The sequence below is a fragment of the Xylaria bambusicola genome (genome assembly GCF_022495145.1).
Source record: "Xylaria bambusicola strain CBS 139988 unplaced genomic scaffold F5B22scaffold_20, whole genome shotgun sequence".
Lineage (NCBI taxonomy): Eukaryota > Fungi > Ascomycota > Sordariomycetes > Xylariales > Xylariaceae > Xylaria > Xylaria bambusicola.
In genome coordinates this window covers 351,797-372,396 of record NW_025953573.1, presented here as the reverse complement: position 1 = coordinate 372,396, position 20,600 = coordinate 351,797, and the positions used below count along the sequence as shown (strand labels likewise).

General features: G+C 50.4%; 3 protein-coding genes across 3 annotated transcripts; all 3 read left to right on the top strand.

Annotated features, from left to right (window-relative positions):
- Positions 1-240: 240 nt before the first annotated feature.
- On the top strand, positions 241-2,242 carry F5B22DRAFT_180988 (cytochrome P450 oxidoreductase GliF). The gene is made up of 3 exons (XM_047969410.1): positions 241-705; positions 757-1,654; positions 1,720-2,242. Exons 1-3 carry the CDS (start codon positions 409-411, stop codon positions 2,133-2,135), a joined length of 1,611 nt encoding a protein of 536 aa, XP_047830902.1. The 5' UTR covers positions 241-408; the 3' UTR covers positions 2,136-2,242.
- A 1,072-nt stretch (positions 2,243-3,314) lies between these two features.
- Positions 3,315-15,559, top strand: F5B22DRAFT_646535 (PKS-NRPS hybrid; the record flags this gene model as incomplete). The annotated part of the gene is made up of 4 exons (XM_047978742.1): positions 3,315-3,917; positions 3,990-9,886; positions 9,940-12,590; positions 12,648-15,559. 4 exons carry the CDS (start codon positions 3,315-3,317, stop codon positions 15,557-15,559), a joined length of 12,063 nt encoding a protein of 4,020 aa, XP_047830901.1.
- Positions 15,560-18,152: 2,593 nt separating this feature from the next.
- On the top strand, positions 18,153-19,542 carry F5B22DRAFT_636342 (Alpha/Beta hydrolase protein; the record flags this gene model as incomplete). Its single annotated transcript, XM_047977274.1, has 2 exons — positions 18,153-18,959; positions 19,021-19,542. 2 exons carry the CDS (start codon positions 18,153-18,155, stop codon positions 19,540-19,542), a joined length of 1,329 nt encoding a protein of 442 aa, XP_047830900.1.
- Between the last annotated feature and the right edge of the window lie 1,058 nt (positions 19,543-20,600).

Here is a 20,600-nt window from a genome sequence, read left to right as displayed (position 1 = left end):
TGCCTATGTGCACGAAAGACAACATACGATGTAGCGCACGAATAGAGGAGAGATAACCCTAGTCATATAGATTTATGGTCCATCACACATTTTAACACCGATTTGATTTATTAGGGTTAAGGGAAGGAATAAGAATGTTCCCCCGAATAGGAATGTCGAGCTCCGACGTTGTTGTGTAGTGCCGCGGCGTGGGTCTTCGGATTCGGCGTCAAGCCACCTACGAAGCAAGGTGCGGATCCCGCCCTGCAAGCTTAAGCTGCGTGAAGCGAATGAAAAGAAAGATATTTACTAGTTAATGAATTTGTCATTAATTTACAGTTCAGTATTTGATCTATGACTTAACTCCAGCCGGCCCAGCGCACCCCATCGATACAGCTTTTGTCCCAACCACCACCGACTCATTGCAATATGTTGTCGTTCATACAGGAGAAGATTATTGAGCCGTATCTGGTAATACGCCAGAGCGTGGCGCCTCTGAAGCTGTCAAGATGGCAGCTCACAAAGCTCATGGCTCGCATGTTCGTCGAGGAACTGCCGGAGGGATTCACCTATTTTCTTCTGGCGGGTCTGGTAATGACTTTCGCTGTGGCCTACGTCTTGATCTGGAACAAGACGGTCAAGCGTGTGCCAGTACCCACTGGACTGGCGGTCGTCAAGCGAAATGATATGCACTTCTTGGACATCATCAAGGAGGGGCGAGAGCTGGTATGTACAAAATAGTATAAACCTGGTGGTGCAAGTGTTAACAGTTTGCAGTACCCCGGTGAACCCTTCTTAGCTACGAACAAGAGACATAGCTATGTCATCTTTCCACCTTCGCTTTTCGACGAGATCAAGCGTCTTCCTGAGCACACGGCATCCGCGAGGTCATTCTTCCACACCACTAATTATGGTCACTGGAGCCACATCGGCACAGAGACGCCGGAACTCATCAAATCTGTCATTGCAGATTTAACCCGTTCACTTCCTGCTCGAGTGGTCGCTCGTCAAGAAGATTGCCAAAATGCTTTTGAGGATGTGATCGGACGCAAGCGCGACTGGAAGGAATTTCCTCTCATGATGACTACATTCGAAATCGTCACACAAATCAATGCATGCTCTTTTGTTGGAAGAGAATTAGGAACTAGCAAGGGCTGGATCAAGTCCGTGATGTGGTCCCCGATCTTCATTCACGTCGCTGTTACGCTCCTCGATGCTTTACCCCTTGTCCTCCGACCGCTTTTGGCTCCCATCTACTTTTTCCCGACGCTTAAAAACCGATGGGATATGAAGCGTTTGCTCACACCGGAACTGAAGAAAGATATCAAGAACTTCTACACTGCAGATGACAAGAAGGAACACCTCAAGCCCAAGCCTGAGGGCAAGATCCCTTTTACTGGATTCCTCCTTCAACGTTATAAGTCCGCCGAAGCGAACATTAAGCAGCTCATTTCGGACTACATTCTTATCAGCTTTGACTCGACTCCATCCACAGCATCGGCACTATTCCACGCCCTATGCGAGCTAGCACTGCACCCAGAAGCCGCCGAGATCCTGCGACAGGAACTTGACGAGGTGGTCGTCGCCGGCAACCTTCCAGGTACTCACCTTCAAGAGCTTCGGAAGATGGACAGTTTCCTCCGCGAGTCCTTCCGAATGCACCCTATTAGCCTTTGTAAGTTAAATAGAGTCTAATTATGATACATTATTTATGATCTTCGAGCTAACTTGAAACTATAGTCGCCCTCCAACGTTGTCTTGAGAAGCCAGTGAAGTTCTCGGTCGGACCGACTCTCCCAGCTGGTACCATCATGGCTGTTGATGGACTTGCTATCAACCGATCCCCAGAGCTATGGCCCAACCCAGACGAGTTTGATATGTTTAGATTCTATAACTTGCGACAGAAGTCTGGCAATGAGAACAAGTACCATTTCCTCAGCACTGGCAATGACTCGCCAGGCTGGGGTGATGGAACCCAAGCCTGCCCTGGTCGCTTCTTCGCGACGAGCACGCTCAAGATCGCGCTGGCGCATTTCCTCAAGAACTACGACATTGAGATCAGGAAAGATTGCCTACCTCTGACGACTACACCCCTTTCCAACGGATCTTGGAAGCCTGATGACCAGGCTATTGCCCGAATCCGGGCTCGGTGCTGAGTGGGCCGATTGAGAATGTCGGGTTGTGGATTCATATAGATGGCTAGATGCTGCTAGATGAGTGAAGCAACATTCACCATGTGAAACAGCTGAGATTTCTAATTATGACTGCAAATTTGAACTTTAGCTAGCCAATCGTGTAAAAAGAACTTATATTGTCACAGCAATGCTGACTGCACTGTTTGTTTCACGATAAAATAGAATTCAGGCCTAGATGGCAAGCAGAGCAATGTATTTTTTTCTTTCCCCATGTCTAATGTTGCATCAAATCTCGAAATGCATTCAAAAATCTTCTCTGTATTGTGCCAGTGCGTGTAATTTGCATATGATTAACTGTGGCGGAAAAGGCCTCAAAAGCCAGCACACGCCATAATTAGTCAGTAAACCACCATGGTGCCATGGGATATTCATATTTACGAACCCGATAACTAAGCATTTGCCAAGCTGTAGAGCATGTTCGACATCGGCAGTTCCATGATAGCGCCCTGAGGAAAGCCGAGAGCGTCTAAGAATCCTAGGGGCAACGAGCTATGTTCAAGCAACACGATCAACACAACAGGGTCCCCGGATCGTCTCCGTCATGAAACACTGAGCTTCCTTCGGTCGAGACAAAGCTAGATTGGGCTTAGGTAATTGGTCCCTCATGGAAATGCCGTCAGCGATCGGCGTCCTAATTCTAAACCAAAGCGACCCCGAAGACCCATCTGCGCTCATCTGTGGCAATATGACTGCGAACGCTAGCTCGTCACCATTTCGGACTAGATATAAGACAGTCCCCGAATGGGTCCCGCCCCGATACGCAAGCCACAAGGCGGGTAATTAGACAATGGCCCCTACTCCGATTGCGATACCAGACTCAGACCTCGGAGACCGGTGGCCGGTATGTATTGGATTACTACAGCGTGTATGTTAGATGGCCCCGGCATCATTGATAGAGATGATTGATATACCTGGGACGTGAACACGGAAGAATGATGCCTTTCCTTTCCTTTCCTTTGAGCAGACCTGTCAACCACGTCCATCCATACCAGTTACTGTACTGAGTGCCCCGATATGATCTATTTTGAGCGCTTCATTGATTGAGATATTGATCAATCACTAAGAATAATACCCCCCCCATTTTGTTTCTGCTTATAGACTGTATCAAGATCCCCATTTTAACATACCATATTTATCATTATGGCACCTGTTCGCGAGCCTATCGCCATTATTGGCACTGGATGCCGATTTCCTGGCCAGTGTGATAGCCCATCTAAGTTATGGGAGCTCTTGCGAAAGCCTAGGGACCTCTTAAGGGAGATTCCTACGGAACGATTTAGCACGAAAGCCTTCTACCACCCCCAGAACCACCACCATGGCACCAGCAACGTCCAACACTCCTACCTTCTGGATGAGGACTTACGCAACTTCGACGCTCAGTTCTTCGGCATCAACCCCGTCGAAGCACACTCAGTTGATCCGCAGCAACGGTTGCTTCTAGAGACCGTTTACGAGTCCCTCGAGTCCGCCGGTCTCTCCGTAAAGGAGATGGCAGGATCTGACACCGCCGTCTACGTAGGCGTCATGAGCGCTGATTTTACCGACATGATCGGACGTGATACTGACACATTCCCAACCTACTTTGCTACGGGTACTGCAAGAAGTATTCTTAGCAACAGGCTTTCATACTTTTTCGACTGGCGTGGCCCGTCCATGACCATCGATACTGCCTGTTCATCCAGTCTCATTGCTATGCACCAAGCTGTGCAGACTCTCCGTGAAGGAGATTCATCTGTCGCTGTTGTAAGTCTTTGGTCTCGTCTTGTCCCAACGTAGACCTGAAAGCATGCAAAAGGTACTGACCATGTTTTACAGGTTGCTGGGTCCAACTTGATCCTTGGTCCCGAGCAATACATAGCTGAGAGTAAGCTGCAAATGCTTTCTCCTAGGGGCCGAAGCCGCATGTGGGATTCCGATGTGGACGGTTACGGCCGAGGTGAAGGTGTTGCAGCCATTGTTCTCAAGAAGCTTAGCCAAGCTATTGCAGACGGTGATCACATCGAGTGCCTGATCCGCGAGACAGGCACAAACCAAGACGGCAGGACGCCAGGTATTACTATGCCTAGCCCAACTGCGCAAGAAGCCTTGATCCGAGCCACATACGCCAAGGCTGGGTTGGACCTGCGCAAACGTGCTGATCGTCCCCAGTTCTTTGAGGCTCACGGAACTGGCACTCCCGCTGGTGACCCCGTAGAAGCGCGGGCGATCACTACCGCATTTTTCGGTCCGGAGACCAAATTCACTGCCAAGGATCCATTGTATGTTGGATCTATTAAGACGGTTATTGGCCATACAGAAGGAACAGCAGGTCTGGCTGCTGTTATTAAAGCGTCGCTGGCTATACAGGCTGGTGTCCTCCCTCCTAATATGCTGCTAAACAAGGTGAACCCCAAGATTGAGGAGTTCTACGGTAAGGTCCAAATCCTTTCCGAGGCCCAAAAATGGCCTAAGCTTGAAGAGGGCGGCGTGCGAAGAGTTAGTGTGAACAGTTTCGGTTTCGGTGGTGCCAACTGCCATGCCATTCTCGAAGCCTACGAGCCCCGCGTGACAATCCCCAGACAATTGTCGAACAACGTCACCTCGGTCTTCGCGCCATTTGTTTTCTCAGCAGCTACCGAAACTGCGCTCACTGCTAGACTCGAAAAGTATCGAGACTACCTCTCCAGCGGCAACGCGAGTGCCACAACAAGACTCCGAGACTTTTCATACACTCTAAGCAACCGTCGATCAGTGCACCCTTGGCGAGCTGTTGTACCGGCCACTAACGACGTTGACGACCTCATCAAGAAGATTGATGACTGCTCTGATTTCACAAACGAGACTTCCAAGTCACAAGGGAAGCCTCGTATTCTTGGTATCTTCACTGGACAGGGTGCCCAATGGCCACGGATGGGTGCTGAGTTGATTGAGAAGTCACCGGCAGCGAGCAAGATCCTTGCCCGCCTGGACCAGAGCCTCCAGTCACTTCCCTCTCGTGACCGACCAACATGGTCGCTCCGTGAGCATCTCCTCGCAAGTCCTGAGACTTCGTCTGTAGGCACAGCTTCTATCTCACAGCCTGTCTGCTCAGCCGTACAGATCATGCTTGTCGACATGCTTCGAGCTGCTGGTGTGGAGTTCTCCGCCGTAGTAGGTCACTCTTCTGGTGAGATTGGTGCAGCATACGCGGCAGGATACCTCAACGCCGAGGACGCCATTCGTGTCGCCTATTATCGTGGTCTGCACATGAAATCTCTCACCGAGAACGGAGCTATGCTTGCGGTCGGAACTTCGTACGAAGACGCTAAGGAGTTGTGTGAGCTTCCCGCCTTCGAGGGACGTGTTTGTGTAGCGGCTAGCAACTCCCCCGCTAGCGTGACCCTCTCTGGTGATGCAGATGGGATTGAGGAGATTAAGACGGTCCTCGACGAGGAGAAGAAGTTTACTCGTCTTCTCAAGGTTGACCGAGCTTACCACTCGCACCATATGCTGCCTATTTCGAAGCCATACATTGCTTCCCTGCAGCAATCCGGCATCAAACAGCTTTCGCCCTCCGGAAAGACCCGATGGGTATCCAGTGTTTTCAACTGCGACATTACGGAAGCTCCTATTTCACAAGGCCTCAAAGGTGAGTACTGGGCCCTGAACTTGACCAAACCGGTCTTATTCACTGAGGCCTTGTCGACCGTTCTTGCCAGCGGCGAAACCTATGACCTCGCCATTGAGGTTGGGCCGCACCCAGCGCTCAAGGGCCCCGCCAGCCAGACGATCGATGGATGTCTCAATGGAGAGTCCATTCCTTACACTGGCGTCTTGTCACGTGGTAAGGACGATATTGAGTCATTCTCGCTCGGTCTGGGATTCCTCTGGCGGAGCTGGGGCGAAGGGGCTGTGGACTTTGGTTCCTTCGGCCGCTTCATGAACGACGAGCCGGAGAACGCGGACGTGACACCCGCGATCTTAAAGGATCTTCCTACCTATGCATGGGACCACAACCGGAAGTTCTGGCACGAGTCTCGCACCTCCCGTGCTTTCAGGACCAATCAAGACCCGCCTCACGAGCTTCTCGGACGTCAAATCCTCGATGGTGCTCCTGACCAACTCCGTTTCCGCAATGTGCTCAAGCGCAATGAGATTGATTGGCTTGACGGTCACCAGGTCCAAAGACAGACGGTTTTCCCTTGTGCCGGCTACGTGTCTGCCTGTGTGGAGGCGGCGCTGCGTATTCGCAACGATCCCGTCCAATCTATTGAGCTCTTGGACTTCGTAGTTGGTTCCGCCATCGCCTTCAACGACGACTCGGGCATCGAAACGCTCGTCGTCCTCGATGGAATCAAGGAATCGGAAGATCAGGGAAAGAAAATCATTTCGGCCAACTTTGCCTTCTACTCTTCCTCTAACAAGGAAGTCCTTGAGATGACTAGCCATGCTAGCTCTGCCGTCCGCATTACCTATGGTGAGAGCGACCCTCTACTTCTCCCACCCAAGGTCAAGGAGTATGATGAGGATTCTATGTTGGAGATCGAGGATGATCGGTTTTACAATGTCCTTGAAGGTCTTGGATTCGGATATTCTGGTCCATTCCGTGCGCTCACCGACCTCAAGCGCAAGTTGGGCAAGGCTATCGGTCACATTCAGAACCCAGAAGCCAGCAAGCTTTTCAAGAATCCTCTGCTCATCCACCCAGCCATGCTGGACGCTGGTATCCAGTCTATCATGCTGGCATACTGCTACCCAGGAGATAGCATGATGCGCTCTATTTACCTCCCAACTGGCATTCGCCGACTAATTATCAACCCTCAGCACTGTCGCACATTTGCCGCCCAGGAGACCAAGGTTCCTTTCGATGCTTCGGCATCAGTCAGCACTTCCAGGAGTCTGTCTGGTGACGTGAGCATCTTCTCTCCTGACGGCTACGACTGCAAGGCCATTCAACTTGAGGGTCTCCAGACGCAGCCTCTGTTCCACCCTACTGAGGCGAACGATCTGAATATCTTCACTGAGCTCGTGTGGGGCATTGACCGCCCTACCAGTGAAGAAATCGTCGGCAAGGTTAATGTTCAGCAGCTTGACCCCGATCTGCTGTTCTCTCTTGAGCGGGTGGCCTACTTCTACCTGAAGGCTTTGGACAAGGAGATTCCTCGTAGCCAGCGTACAAACCTCGAATGGCACTTCGGCCGTCTTTTTGCCTACGTCGACCATGTTCTGACCAGAGCTGCCAACGGCACAAACCGCTTCTTCAAGAAGGAATGGCATAATGACACCAGAGAGGTCATTTACAAGATCCTGGACAAGTACCCTGAAAACATCGATCTGAGACTCATGCGCGCTGTGGGTGAGAATATGGCCTCCGTCGTCCGCGGTGAGACAACCATGTTGGAGCATATGCTTCCAGACAACATGCTCAACGACTTCTATGTCATTGCCCATGGTATGCCTCGCTACACTGCTTACTTGGCCTCTCTTGCCGAGCAGATCAGCCACAGATACCCTCACATGCATGTCCTAGAGATTGGTGCCGGTACGGGTGGTGCGACCAAATCGTTCCTTGGAGCGCTTGGCGACCAGTTCTCAACCTACACCTTCACCGATATCTCTGGTGGTTTCTTCGAGAAGGCCAAGGGTGTCTTCGCGTCTCAGGCCTCTAAGATGAACTTCCAGGTTCTCAACATTGAGAAGGACATCGAAGAGCAGGGCTTTGAGGAGGGGACCTACGATGTCATCATCGCCTCTTTGGTTCTCCATGCTACTCGTAACATGGAGGAGACTATGCACAACGTGCGCCGTCTGTTGAAGCCCGGTGGTTATCTGCTGCTACTTGAAATCACCGAGAATGACCAAATGCGTTTTGGTCTTCTTTTCGGTGGTCTTGAAGGTTGGTGGCTTGGTTACGACGATGGACGTGCACTGTCCCCTTGTATTGACCTTGACGAGTGGGAGACGCTCCTGAAGAAGACCGGCTTCTCAGGTATTGACTCGTCCATGCCGCACCATGATGAGTTACCTGTTCCCCTCTCAGTCGTTGTGGCCCAGGCAACAGATGACAGGGTCGAACTCTTGAAGCAGCCTTTGACGCCACAAGCTTCAACGGCAACCGTTCTGCCTCAGCTGACAATCATCGGCGGAGCTGCACTGGCAAAGAGCGTCAGCCAAATCGTCCAACCATACTCCGGCAACATCAAGCTCATTCAATCGCTGGAAGACATCGGGCCCGAGGCTCTTCCTGTTGGTGGCACTGTCCTCTGTCTTAGCGACATCGACGAGCCCGTGTTCAAGTCCATGACTCCCGACAAGTTGCGTGGATTCCAGACAATCTTCAAGCAGTCCACCAACGTCCTATGGATCACCCAGGGTGTGCGATTTGGCGACCCATACTCTCGAATGGTCGTGGGTTTTGGAAGAACTATCGTGCTGGAAATGTTGCACTTGCGCTTGCAATTCCTTGACCTCGATACTGAGGTCCCTGCTGACCCTAATGCTATTGCCGAGGGTCTGCTGCGGTTCCAGCTGGCTGCCACCTGGGAGAACGAAGGCCAAGAAACACCCCTGCTCAACTCCATTGAGCCCGAAATGTACCGCAGCAAGGAGGGTCTCTTCTATGTTCCTCGATTCAAGTTGAACAAGCGCCCCAACGATCGCTACAACTCGGGTCGCCGCGACATCACCAAGCAGATCTCCCTCAAGGAGAAGACTGCTGAGCTTATCCAGCAGGACGCGTCATGGCAACTCATTGAAGGCACCGAGGCGCCCGTGCCAACGGGCGCCGTCGAGATTGATGTCTTGTACTCAATCCGTCGGTCTGTGGAAGTGTCGCGAGGCACTTTCCTCTTCCCAGTCCTTGGTCTCAACCGAGACACCGGAGAGACCGTGGTGGCCCTCTCGCCAAAGCATTCTTCCAAGGTCACTGTTCCGCGGGCATATGTAATCCCTGCGCAGAAGTCCGCAGAGGATCTTCAGCTGTTTTATGCTGAGCTTCTTGCCCGCGCTGCTCTAAGAGACGCGTCGGCTGGAACGCTTGTCATCGTTCTGAAGCCAAGCAGAATCCTTAGCCAGGCCATGGACCGTATTGCCACAGACAAGGGGGCCAAGATTCTCTACTTTGGAGCTGAACCTGGCACCGAATGGGGCTATATCCACCCCAAGGCCACCAAGACTGAGATCGAGGCATTGCTTACCTCGAAGATCGGAACTGCTCCTCAATCTTCGGTTTTAATTCTGGACTTGGGTGCCAATAAGCCCCTCTCTGCGGGTCTTCTGGCATGTCTACCAGCCGAGACTACCCAAATCAAGTCCGGTTCATTGCTTACTTCCTCCATTGCACGTATTGCACCTGGTCAGCTAGAGCATGAAATCCGACCGATTCTTGCGGATATTAAATACTCTCTGTTGCTAGCTCAGCAAGCTAGCCAGACTCTACCCAAGACAGAAGTTGTTAGCATTGAGGACTTGACTACTAAGAACGATATCAACGAGGATGCATACGTCGTTTCTTGGCCACTGGAAGCTAGCACTGCCGTGGTTCAGGTCGAACCTATCGACTCTAGAGTCAAGTTCCAGCATGACAAGACATACTGGCTCGTTGGTCTCACTGGTGGTCTTGGTCTTTCGCTTTGCGAGTGGATGGCTAAGCAAGGCGCTCGGTACATCGTTATTACTAGCCGAAACCCTAAGGTCGATAGCCTATGGGTTGAAAAGATGAAAACCATTGGTGTAACCGTTGCTGTTATTGCCAAGTATGTACTATCCAGTCTATTCCGGTATGCAATACTGACTAACACTACTCTAGCAATATTACGGACCGAGACTCGGTCCGAGCTGTTCATAAGAAGATCACCCAGACCATGCCTCCCATCGCTGGTGTCGCTCAAGGTGCTATGGTTCTCCATGATACCGTGTTCTCTGAGCTCGACATTGAACGAGTCGAAAAGGTCACGCGGCCCAAGGTCAATGGTGCTACCTACCTGGAGGAAATTTTCCACGATGTCGATCTTGACTTCTTTGTCTTCTTCTCATCTATGGCTTGTGTCACCGGTAACCCTGGCCAGTCCGCATACGCTGCTGCCAACATGTTCATGTCGGGTTTGGCCGCTCAGCGCAGACGCAGAGGTTTCAATGCCTCTGCAGTGCACATCGGTGCCATCTTTGGTAACGGTTACGTGACTCGAGAACTGACCCTAGCACAACAGGAGTTCTTGCGTAAGGTCGGTAACATGTGGCTTTCGGAGCAGGACTTCCGACAGCTCTTTGCTGAGGCAATCTATGCTGGCCGACGTGAAAACGCAACTGGCCCAGAGCTCTCCACAGGTTTGATGATGATTGATAACAGTGACGACTCTAAGAAGAACATCACTTGGTTCTATAACCCGATGTTCCAGCACTGCATCAAGGAGAACCACGACGGTGAGCTTGTTACCGACGGCGCAAAGGGTCGCAGCGTCCCGGTTAAGACACAGCTTCTCGAAGCAATCAATCCAGCTGAAGTATATGAGATCATCCACGATGCCTTCGCTGCCAAGTTACGCTCTAGCTTGCAAATCGAAGAGAACCGAGCCATTGTTGATCTCACTGCGGATACTCTTGGTATCGACTCTCTGTTCGCCGTTGATATTCGATCGTGGTTTATCAAGGAACTTCAAATCGAGATCCCAGTTCTCAAGATTCTGGGTGGAGCGACAGTTGGTGACATTCTCGAAACTGCTCAGGGACTGTTACCTAAGGAACTGACGCCCAAGTTGGACCCGAACGACAAGGGTGAAGCTAGAAAGAAGAAGCCCACGGCTACCGTGACAAAGGAGGAACCAAAGAAGCCGGCCAAGAAGGCTCCTGCACCCAAACCAGAAGCTGCCAAGCCAAAGCCTAAGCCCGCGCCGGCGGCACAGGTGCAGAGCCCAGCCACTAACTCTGGAGACAAGTCATTGTCCAGTGAGAACATCGTGAAAGTGAACCGAAGCCTTGACGTTGCCGATATTGGAAACTCTACCATCACCTCGAACACAGGCTCAGTTGTCGATGTGTCTGGTGGTCAGTCTCATGGTTCCGTGTGGTCCCTTGATACTTCTCTGGACACTCCAGAGAGCGAATCTGTTGTCGTCAAGACGAGTCCAATTGCGTTCGGTCAAGCTCGAATCTTCTTCCTGGAGAAGTACCTCCAAGATCCGGCTTCTGCACTTAACATTACTTTGACCATCGATCTTGACGGTTCTCTTGACGTGAATCGTTTTGAGCGAGCAGTTAAACTTGTTGGACAACGCCATGAAGCATTGAGGACTCGATTTGTGACTGGCATTGACTCTACTCAAACTATGCAAGAAGTCCTTGCTGATGCTACGCTGACACTAGAAAAACGAAATATCTCGAGCGATGCCGAGGCTGAACAAATCTACCGCGAACTTCAGCAGCACCGATACAAGCTCGAGGAAGGCGAGAACATGAGAATCTTGCTCCTCGCCAAGGCCGCCAAATCATTCCGCCTTGTCATCGGTTACCACCACATCAACATGGATGGCATCAGCTTGGAAGTAGTGCTTCGCGAGCTGCAGATGGCCTATGACTCGAAGAGACTCACAAGCACGAGCAGCATTCTCCAGTACCCGGCTTTCGCTGAGCAACAGCGCCGAGAATTTGAAACTGGAAAATGGAGAGAGGAGTTGAAATTCTGGCAAAACGAGTTCAGTGCCGGTATTCCCCCCGTTCTTCCTCTTCTTCCCCTAGCGAAGACTCGTTCGCGGGCACCTCTTACGTCTTACGCAACCCACACTGCCGAATTCCGACTGGATCAGGAGGCTATCAACCGCATTCAGGCAGCCTGTGGCAGCTCGAAGGCTACACCCTTCCAGTTCCACCTTGCTGTCTTCCACACCCTTCTTTACCGTCTAGTTGATGTTGAGGATATTTGCATCGGTGTCAGCTCTGCCAACCGGACAGATGCAGCGATGATGCAAAGTGTCGGCATGTACTTGAACCTGTTGCCCCTTCTTCTCAAGGCTCAGCCCAACGAGACCTTCGCTAGCACTTTGAAACGCATTCGCAGTAAGGCCATGACTGCTTTTGCTCACTCAAAGGTTCCCTTCGATGTTATTGTCAATGAGCTTGGTGTTCCACGCGCTACCACGCACAGTCCACTATTCCAGACCTTGGTCAACTACAGACCCGGTATTGCCGAGCGACGAGACTTCTGTGACTGCAGCAGCAAGGTAGTATCGTTCGAGCAGGGCCAGGCGGCGTACGATCTTAGTCTCGACGTTATCGAGAGTCCCGGCGAGTGCCGTGTCATCGTAGCGGGTCAGTCAGCACTGTTTACGCCCGAAGATGTGGAGTTATTGAAGGATATGTACAAGAATCTGCTGGCTGCCTTCTCTCGCAACCCAGCCTCTAGGTTGACTACACCCTCACTGTACGAGCAGGATGGCGTAAAGAACGCTCTTACGATTGGACGAGGTAAGTTGGAGAGTTTGTTCCTTTGTCGACCGGAAACCACTAATGAATATTTAATAGGTCCAACCCACAACCACCAGTGGCCTGAAACCCTGGTTCACCGCATTGACAACATGGTCGAGCGATACAGCAGCAAGACTGCTGTTGTTGACGGCTATGGAACGTCCCTAACCTACAAACAGCTGGCGAAGAGAGTCAATGCCATTGCCTCTTCCATGCGCCAAATTGGGAGTGGCAACCGTGTCGGCGTCTTCGTTGACCCTACCGCCGACTGGGTCTGCTCTCTGCTCGCCGTCCTGCGCCGTGATGCAACCTATGTGCCACTCGATGCTGTGTCCGGATCTGCGCGACTTCGTGCCATTATCCAGGACAGCAAGCCAGACTTGTTGCTTGTTAGCAAATCAACAGAGGCTGATGCAATGAGCCAGTTTGCACCACTGCTAGGAGCTGACAAGATCGTCAACGTCGACAAGATCCCTGCAACGGCTGCTACCACTGTGATTAACGCGGCCAAGGCTGACTCGGTGGCCGCACTTATGTACACCAGCGGCTCAACTGGCGTTCCCAAAGGAATCGTGATGAAGCATGCTTCTTTCAGGAACAACATCGAAATAGTTACAGGTAAGATGGATTATCGTGAAGGCCAAGAAGTTACGCTTCAACAGAGCTCACTGAGCTTCGATATGTCCGTCTTCCAAACATTCATGGCTTTGTCTAATGGTGGAGCTGTTAATGTTGTGCCCAAGCACCTCCGTGCAGACCCTGTGGCCATCTCGTCTATCATTGCAACCCAGGGTATCACCTTCACAACTGCAACCCCCTCGGAGCTCATCAGCTGGGTCCGCTACGGTAAGGTCGAGGAGCTACGTAACTCGAACTGGAGAACCGCTCTCAGCGGTGGTGAACCCGTCAGGGACAGTCTCAAGGCTGCATTCCGGGACGTCAACAAGTCTGAACTACGCCTGATTGATTGCTACGGCCCGACTGAGATCACCTTCTGCTGCCACAGTAGTGAGGTAGATTACCGCTTGGAAGGTACCTCCAACGCAGGACTCGAGGTTCTACCTAACTACTCTACTTATATCGTAGATGCTAACATGAAAGCTGTTGCCGCTGGCATTCCGGGAGAAATCCTCATTGGTGGAGCTGGTGTCGTCGCTGGCTACCTGCACACTGAGCTCAACACACGCGGATTTGCCCACGACAGCTTTGCCTCTCCAGAATTCGCCAAGCAAGGCTGGACACAGCTACACCGTACAGGTGACTTTGGACGTATTAGCAAGGCTACTGGACGTCTGATACTCGAGGGACGTATTGCAGACGACACCCAAGTGAAGCTTCGAGGTCTCCGTATTGACTTACGAGAGGTGGAATCTGCCATCATTCAAGCCGCGAAGGGAAGCATTGTCGATTGCGCCGTTAGCCTTCGTCAATCTGAGAATGAGTATCTTGTGGCTTTCGCCACCACTACCTCAACTGCCGACACTGAGAACCTTCCCAAGATTGTTCACCAACTTCCCTTGCCACCATATATGCGACCGGCAGCACTAGTTCTCTTGGAGAAGATGCCTACCAACGCCTCAGGAAAGATTGATCGATCTGCTCTCAAGACCATCTCTATCGCCCAAGATAGCGAGGATGGTCACAATGCGGGTAATGAAACCCTGAGCAACACCGAGTCGCGTCTTAAGCAACTATGGGAAGCTGTGCTCTCAAAAGAGATCGTATCTCAACACCAAATCAACGCTACCTCAGATTTCTTCCATGTTGGTGGTAGCTCCATGCTTTTGATCAACTTACGGGCAGATATCCAAGATACCTTCAATGTGGAACTGTCGCTCTTCCAGCTCTTCGACGCTAGCACGCTCGGAGGCATGGCAACTGTCATCGATGGTCTCACAGGCAAGACGGTTAGTGTTGAAGTCACCGAAGGACAAAAGGAGGAGGCAAATGATGGCGAGATCGATTGGGAGAAAGAGACTGCTCTCTCACCGAACTTGAAGAATGTGCCCGTTTCTAGGCAATTCTTCACAAACCCCGAAGTCGTCATCCTCACTGGTGCTACCGGGTTCCTCGGTCAGGCTATTCTTACGCGTCTCCTGAACGACGGAATTGTCAGGAAAATCCATCTCCTTGCTGTCCGACACGAGATTCCCCTCTTTGACTCACCTAAGATTGTCGTGCACCGCGGCGACCTAGCCAAGCCACACTTCGGCCTAACTGAGAAGAAGCTTGCCGAGATCTTTGAGGAGGCTCACGCCATCATCCACAACGGCACGGACGTGTCATTCGTCAAGTCGTACCACAGCCTCAAGCCAGCTAATGTTGACGCCACCAAGGAACTCGTCCGCCTCAGTCTGCCACACCACACTTCCTTCCACTACGTCTCGACCGCCGCCGTTGCCAACTTGACCGGCCAGTCCGAGTGGGAACAGCGATCTGTCGGCGCTTACTCGCCGCCTGCCGGAGCCGACGGATACATCGCCACCAAATGGGCGTCTGAGCGGTTCTTAGAGAAGGTCAACGACCAAACCGAGCTGCCTATCTGGATCCACCGCCCATCCTCTATTACCGGCCCCGATGCGCCCGCTACAGACCTTATGGAGAACCTCCTCCAGTACTCGCGCAAGATTGCAGCCATTCCCGAAACTACCCTATGGGGAGGCTACCTCGACTTCATTTCAGTAGATAAGGCAGCGATGCAAGTTGTAGACGAGGTGTACGAAGACTACTCATGGCCCGGTCACGTCAAGTACCTGTACGAGTCTGGCGAGCAGATTGTTGCTATTTCGGACATGAAGGGAGTATTGGAGAGGGAGACTGGCTCCATTATCGAGACCGTCTCTATGGAGGAATGGGTCAGCAAGGCCGCGGAGGAGGGCCTCAACCCGCTGTTGGGAGAATATCTCAAGCGTGCTGCTAGCACTCCGCTTGTCTTCCCTAAGCTTGTGCGTCACGAAAGCTTTTTCTAAGCTATATGACTGCTTTTTCTGTCTTATTACATGGGTTTACTGGAGTTTTTGCTTTTCTTAGATTATGTCTGTTATTCACGTTAGAAATATTTTAGATCATGTCGTTAATGTTAATTACAAAATGGGGTATTATTCATCTGTCTGGCTTCTGAGTGACACATGTGCCACGATCGCGTGTAATGCGACCAAGTCAGGGCGATCTATTTCACCACCTGTGTGGTGTGAGTAAATTGTGTGCGGCACGTAAATGTCACTTGCAGCTATCTAGATGAATTAGTTACCTACCAGGACCTAGATAGGTAGGTAACTAAGCCCGCACATTCTACTCTTGGAACATTTAATCAGTGAATGTCAACTTTGGTCTCGCTTCTAAATCATTTTCAACAGCTAACATTCTATCTATTAAAGAAATGCACTTCTGTTCTGGAAGCCCTAGCCTACTAATTCCAAACTGCATTCCAGTCAATTGAACAAGCTAGTATAGGAAATACAGTCAGAAGCCACGGCATTTGGACAACAGACTGCAAGATCAACCATTTAGATATGCATGGAAGAATTAGCAAACTGACACACGGCCAAGTCTACAGTAGAGAGCTTGTCACACAGGCGTGCATCGGCGTACTAGCAGCTAAGTCAATCGATAGATCTACCTCAACCAGCTTGAGCAGGTAGTAATGCCGAAATTTTATTATGAATTCTTAGCACCCTTAAGAACTTGGAGCTTGGACTCGCCCATGACCTCTGCCTATGATGGGCACTGATACATTGGCAGTTGTTGTTACACGTGTAACCTCTGTACTAAGCTGAATATGCAGTTCGCCTTGCGCTTCGGCCGTACGAAGGAACATTGCAGGCTGTTCATGATCTTTCAAGACATGCAGGCAATATTGGGCAATATTGGAAAGTGAGGTTATACAGACTTCGCTTCTTGAAACAGACCCCAGAGACCTAGGCGGTCTGGGCTGGCAGACCAATTGTATATAGAGTCAAGTCAAGCCACCAACAGCCGAGAGAAGTTGGTTGGTCAAGGACTTATTCACCCCTAGTTGTTCATTATATTCTGAATTGCCTAGATTCCAAGCCCAGTAATCCTGCCCTTGTTATAGCTGTGGACAGATGATCACAAAGAGCTATCCTTCAAAGCTACCTATTTTATCCCTTAAGACTTTTTAGGAAAGCTTGCATGCTGAATTGCCAAGAGCAAGGCCTTGAAGCCTTCAGCTCGCCCCAATTGTCGTCGTAATTCCACCGACCGGGAACCGTCTCAACAAACAGCTGACTGCTCATGTAACTGAGGACATACCCTACTATGTTCATGCATAAGCTGCAGACAAGGTTAATGGCCGCCTTGAATCCATTCTCCTTTTCACATGAGATATAATTATGAAGATTTCGAATCTCATCCCTTTAAGGGGTTAGTATCTCTATCATCTAAACATCTCATATCCACCTACCCGTCATGGAAACATCCCCACTTGTGCAACACAGCTAAGCCAAAAATTCTGGAGGGAGGGTCTTGATTACACTTAGCTCGGCAGGGACCAGGTGTCTTAATGTCTGCTCCATCATAACGAGAGCGGGGACAGAGCGGGCAGAAAGCGGGTGGCTGCGGGTGGCTGAACTAATGTACATGTCGCTGACTGAGTAAGCGCTTCTGCAGAACAATCCTGCTTAGTTACTGGGCATGATGTCATCTCATTGTTTCCTGAAACTGTGCCTATGTATGTCGATCGCAGCATTCCCGTAGCTAGCGGAGTCGGTTACGCGGCTTGAGAAAGATGTGAGAAAAGTATGAGAAAGTGGCGGGGTACTATGTAAGCAGTAATGTACCAAGTGTATACTATAGATCAATAGCATGTCTTCTACATAGGACTAGATTTTTGAGGTTAGGTCATCTGTGTTCTCGATAATGTCATCAGTTAGTAAGGACACAGGAACTTTGTCATTATTCTACTTTTACTCTAGGCCTGCCCCTGTTGTGCCGTTAACATTAAGTATGCTGGTAGATATGTAAATATTCAGCCACTCCCGCCACGGCCACTCCCTTTTGCTCATGCTAACCAGCCGACAAGCTTCTCACTCGGACAAAACAAAGCTAACCGGAATAAGCTGTCGGCTCACTTCGACTACGAGCTGGAGTGCATCTACAGCGATCATGTAAGAGCTCCTCACACACTTAGAAAATTTCAGATTATGTAGTCAGAGCCTTATTATTAGCTCCGGCAATTCGATGCTTATGTATAAAGCCACTGACGCGGTGGCTTTGAGCAAGCTAGTTTAACAATTTCTAGGCGTTAGTAATAAAGGGTCTTGTCTATAAAACATGCCCCGAGTGACTTCCGATCAGTACTCCGAAGGGCCCCACATTCGGCCCCGATCACCGAATGCAGATCAACCACCAGTCGCTCTCGGGGTCGCCTTTGTCGGCGCAAAATTGCCCAGCTCCGTAGTATAGAGAAAAAAAATTGTAATATCAAACATAGTGGTCTACGGTAAGAGGATAGCTGAATTGAAGTTTTTTGTAAAATTTGTTTCTGTTCTCGTTTTGTCTTGTGTAGTCTCTTTTTGTTTTGTTTAGTTTCACATTTTCAAGATGCATAAGCTTTTCCCCAAGAGCGGCTTCTTCGACTTCGAGACCGTCCGTATTCTCGGTACAACAGCCTATGGCGGTGCGGACGTGGCTGAGGTCCTCGAGGCCGTGGGCCAGATCAAGCCAGATGACCCTATCTCCTGGGAGACCGCTTGGCGCAGACAAGCCAGCAGGGCATTGAAACTCGCTGAGGAAGCCCGTCAAAATGGAGACCGTGACGCTGCTCTCCGTGGGTACCTGCGCGCCTCCAACTATACTCGTGCTAGTGGTTACATGTACGTGTCCACGCCCAACGAGGACGGTGATCTAGTGCAGGACGTACGGGCGCTGCCCATCGCCGAGAAAGTCGGTACCCTTTTCCGCACCGCCATGCAGTTTATGGAGGGCGAAACCCGTGTCTTGTCCATTCCTTACCAGGACTACGTCTTGCCTGGATATTTGTATCTGCCACCCAAGAGTAGACGAATTCCGGGACGCAAGATCCCTATCCTTGTGAACACTGGAGGTGCCGACTCCTGCCAGGAGGAGTTGTTCTACCTAAACCCAGCCGCTGGTCCCGGGATGGGCTATGCCGTTTTGACCTTTGACGGCCCGGGTCAGGGCATCATGTTGAGGAAGTACGAGTTGGAGATGCGCCCTGATTGGGAAGTTGTCACTGGCTCCGTCATCGATTATCTCGAAGCGTACAGTGCAGAGCACCCTGAGCTAGATCTTGACCTAGGCTCTGTCGCCGTTTCTGGTGCGTCGATGGGAGGTTACTATGCTCTTCGAGCAGCCTCCGACGACAGGGTGAAGGCTTGTGTTTCGATTGTAAGTCTGCGATGTCGGAAAAGATCTGCCTACGTTTGTGCTTATAGCTGATCTTGGACAGGATCCCTTCTACGACATGTGGGATTTCGGTACAGCGCATGTATCTAAGCTCTTCATCTCGGCTTGGACCGGTGGAATTATCAGCTCCGGTTTTGTAGACAAACTCATGGCTGTTTTGTCTCGCTTGTCGTTCCAGCTTAAATGGGAAATTTCAGTATCTGGCACCTTTTTCGGGATATCATCGCCAGCTGAAATCCTCCTGAACATGAAGAAATACACGCTGCATGGCAATGGAGGAGAGACTAAGGATAAGAGCTTTCTAGCCAAGGTGGAGTGTCCTGTTTTGCTTTCTGGTGCCGGCAAATCGCTCTATCTAGATGTGGATAGCCACACTAAGAGATGTTATGACGCTCTCACCTCCTTAAATCCGAAGGATAAGGTTATTTGGGTGCCTGAAAGCGAGGGTCAGGGCAGTCTCCAGGCCAAGATGGGTGCTTTTGCGTTGTGTAACCAAAAGACATACAGGTTCTTGGATCAGACCTTCGGGATAAAGAGGGAGCCCCTCCAGGCCAAGCAGAATTAGACTCCATTTTCTGAGCATTTTGAAATATATACCCTATTTTTTCCATTTCATTCTAATGGTATCCACATTTGTCGTTGGTGATAGATACGTAGTGTAGCGCAAGTGCTTCTACACTGCCATTATGGGCCTAAAATCTGGTTTAGGTACACGACCACTGTAGTAACTCAGTAGGTAGTGATTGATTTCTCTAGCTGATAGAAGGAAATCGTTCCACGCGGAAAGAAAAAACATCTCATAACACCATAAATCCATGATAACTTCGAGAATTGCGTGGATTCACCAAGCTTCAACGTAAGAGCATGGTCGACTATCGGATAAATATATATAAATATATATATGTGCCAGTTGGTAATATAAATAAGTTATATAAATGAGAGGTAACACGTTTCTCACTTTATAGTTGATAGTACCATTTATAACACACCAGTAATTATGCAAAGCAAAGATATGATGTTAGGAAAGGAGGAAAGGGGTTGATTAAAAATGATTTGTGCCCCTATTTGATTTAATACAGCATCAATGCATCCTTAGGAATGGATGAAATTTTAGATATACTTAAGGACTGGTTTACAGGCGCGTCAGCTTCCTCGTGGCAGAAAGACTCTACACATACCCCTATGGGTGAAAGAGAAGAGCCTTAGTGTACCAACCCCTTGGGACACTATCATAGCCTTAGGTAAGATATCGGATCATACTGAACACTTGCTGTAACTGGACCATAGGGTCTAGACCATCTAATCTGATGATCTACTCTACCGCATGTACAAGAGAATATCATATCTGTTATTAGAAGGTGTGACTACACGTGGTGTGCCATTGCAGGACCCTCAACGGATGCAAGGCGGGAACTTGTTACCATGGACTCGGTTTGACCCGGCGGAATCCACCAGAGAACTCGGAACTCCTAGCTGCAGGCGAACCTGTTGGTCGCCGCCGATCTTAGTTGCTCGACCCAATGGTACGGATAGGCTAACAATGTATCATTCGGAGAAGGAGATCGGAGGGACCGGGGCGAGGCTAAAATGCTTAGGAGATGGAGGAGGTGAGGGGATTGCCGT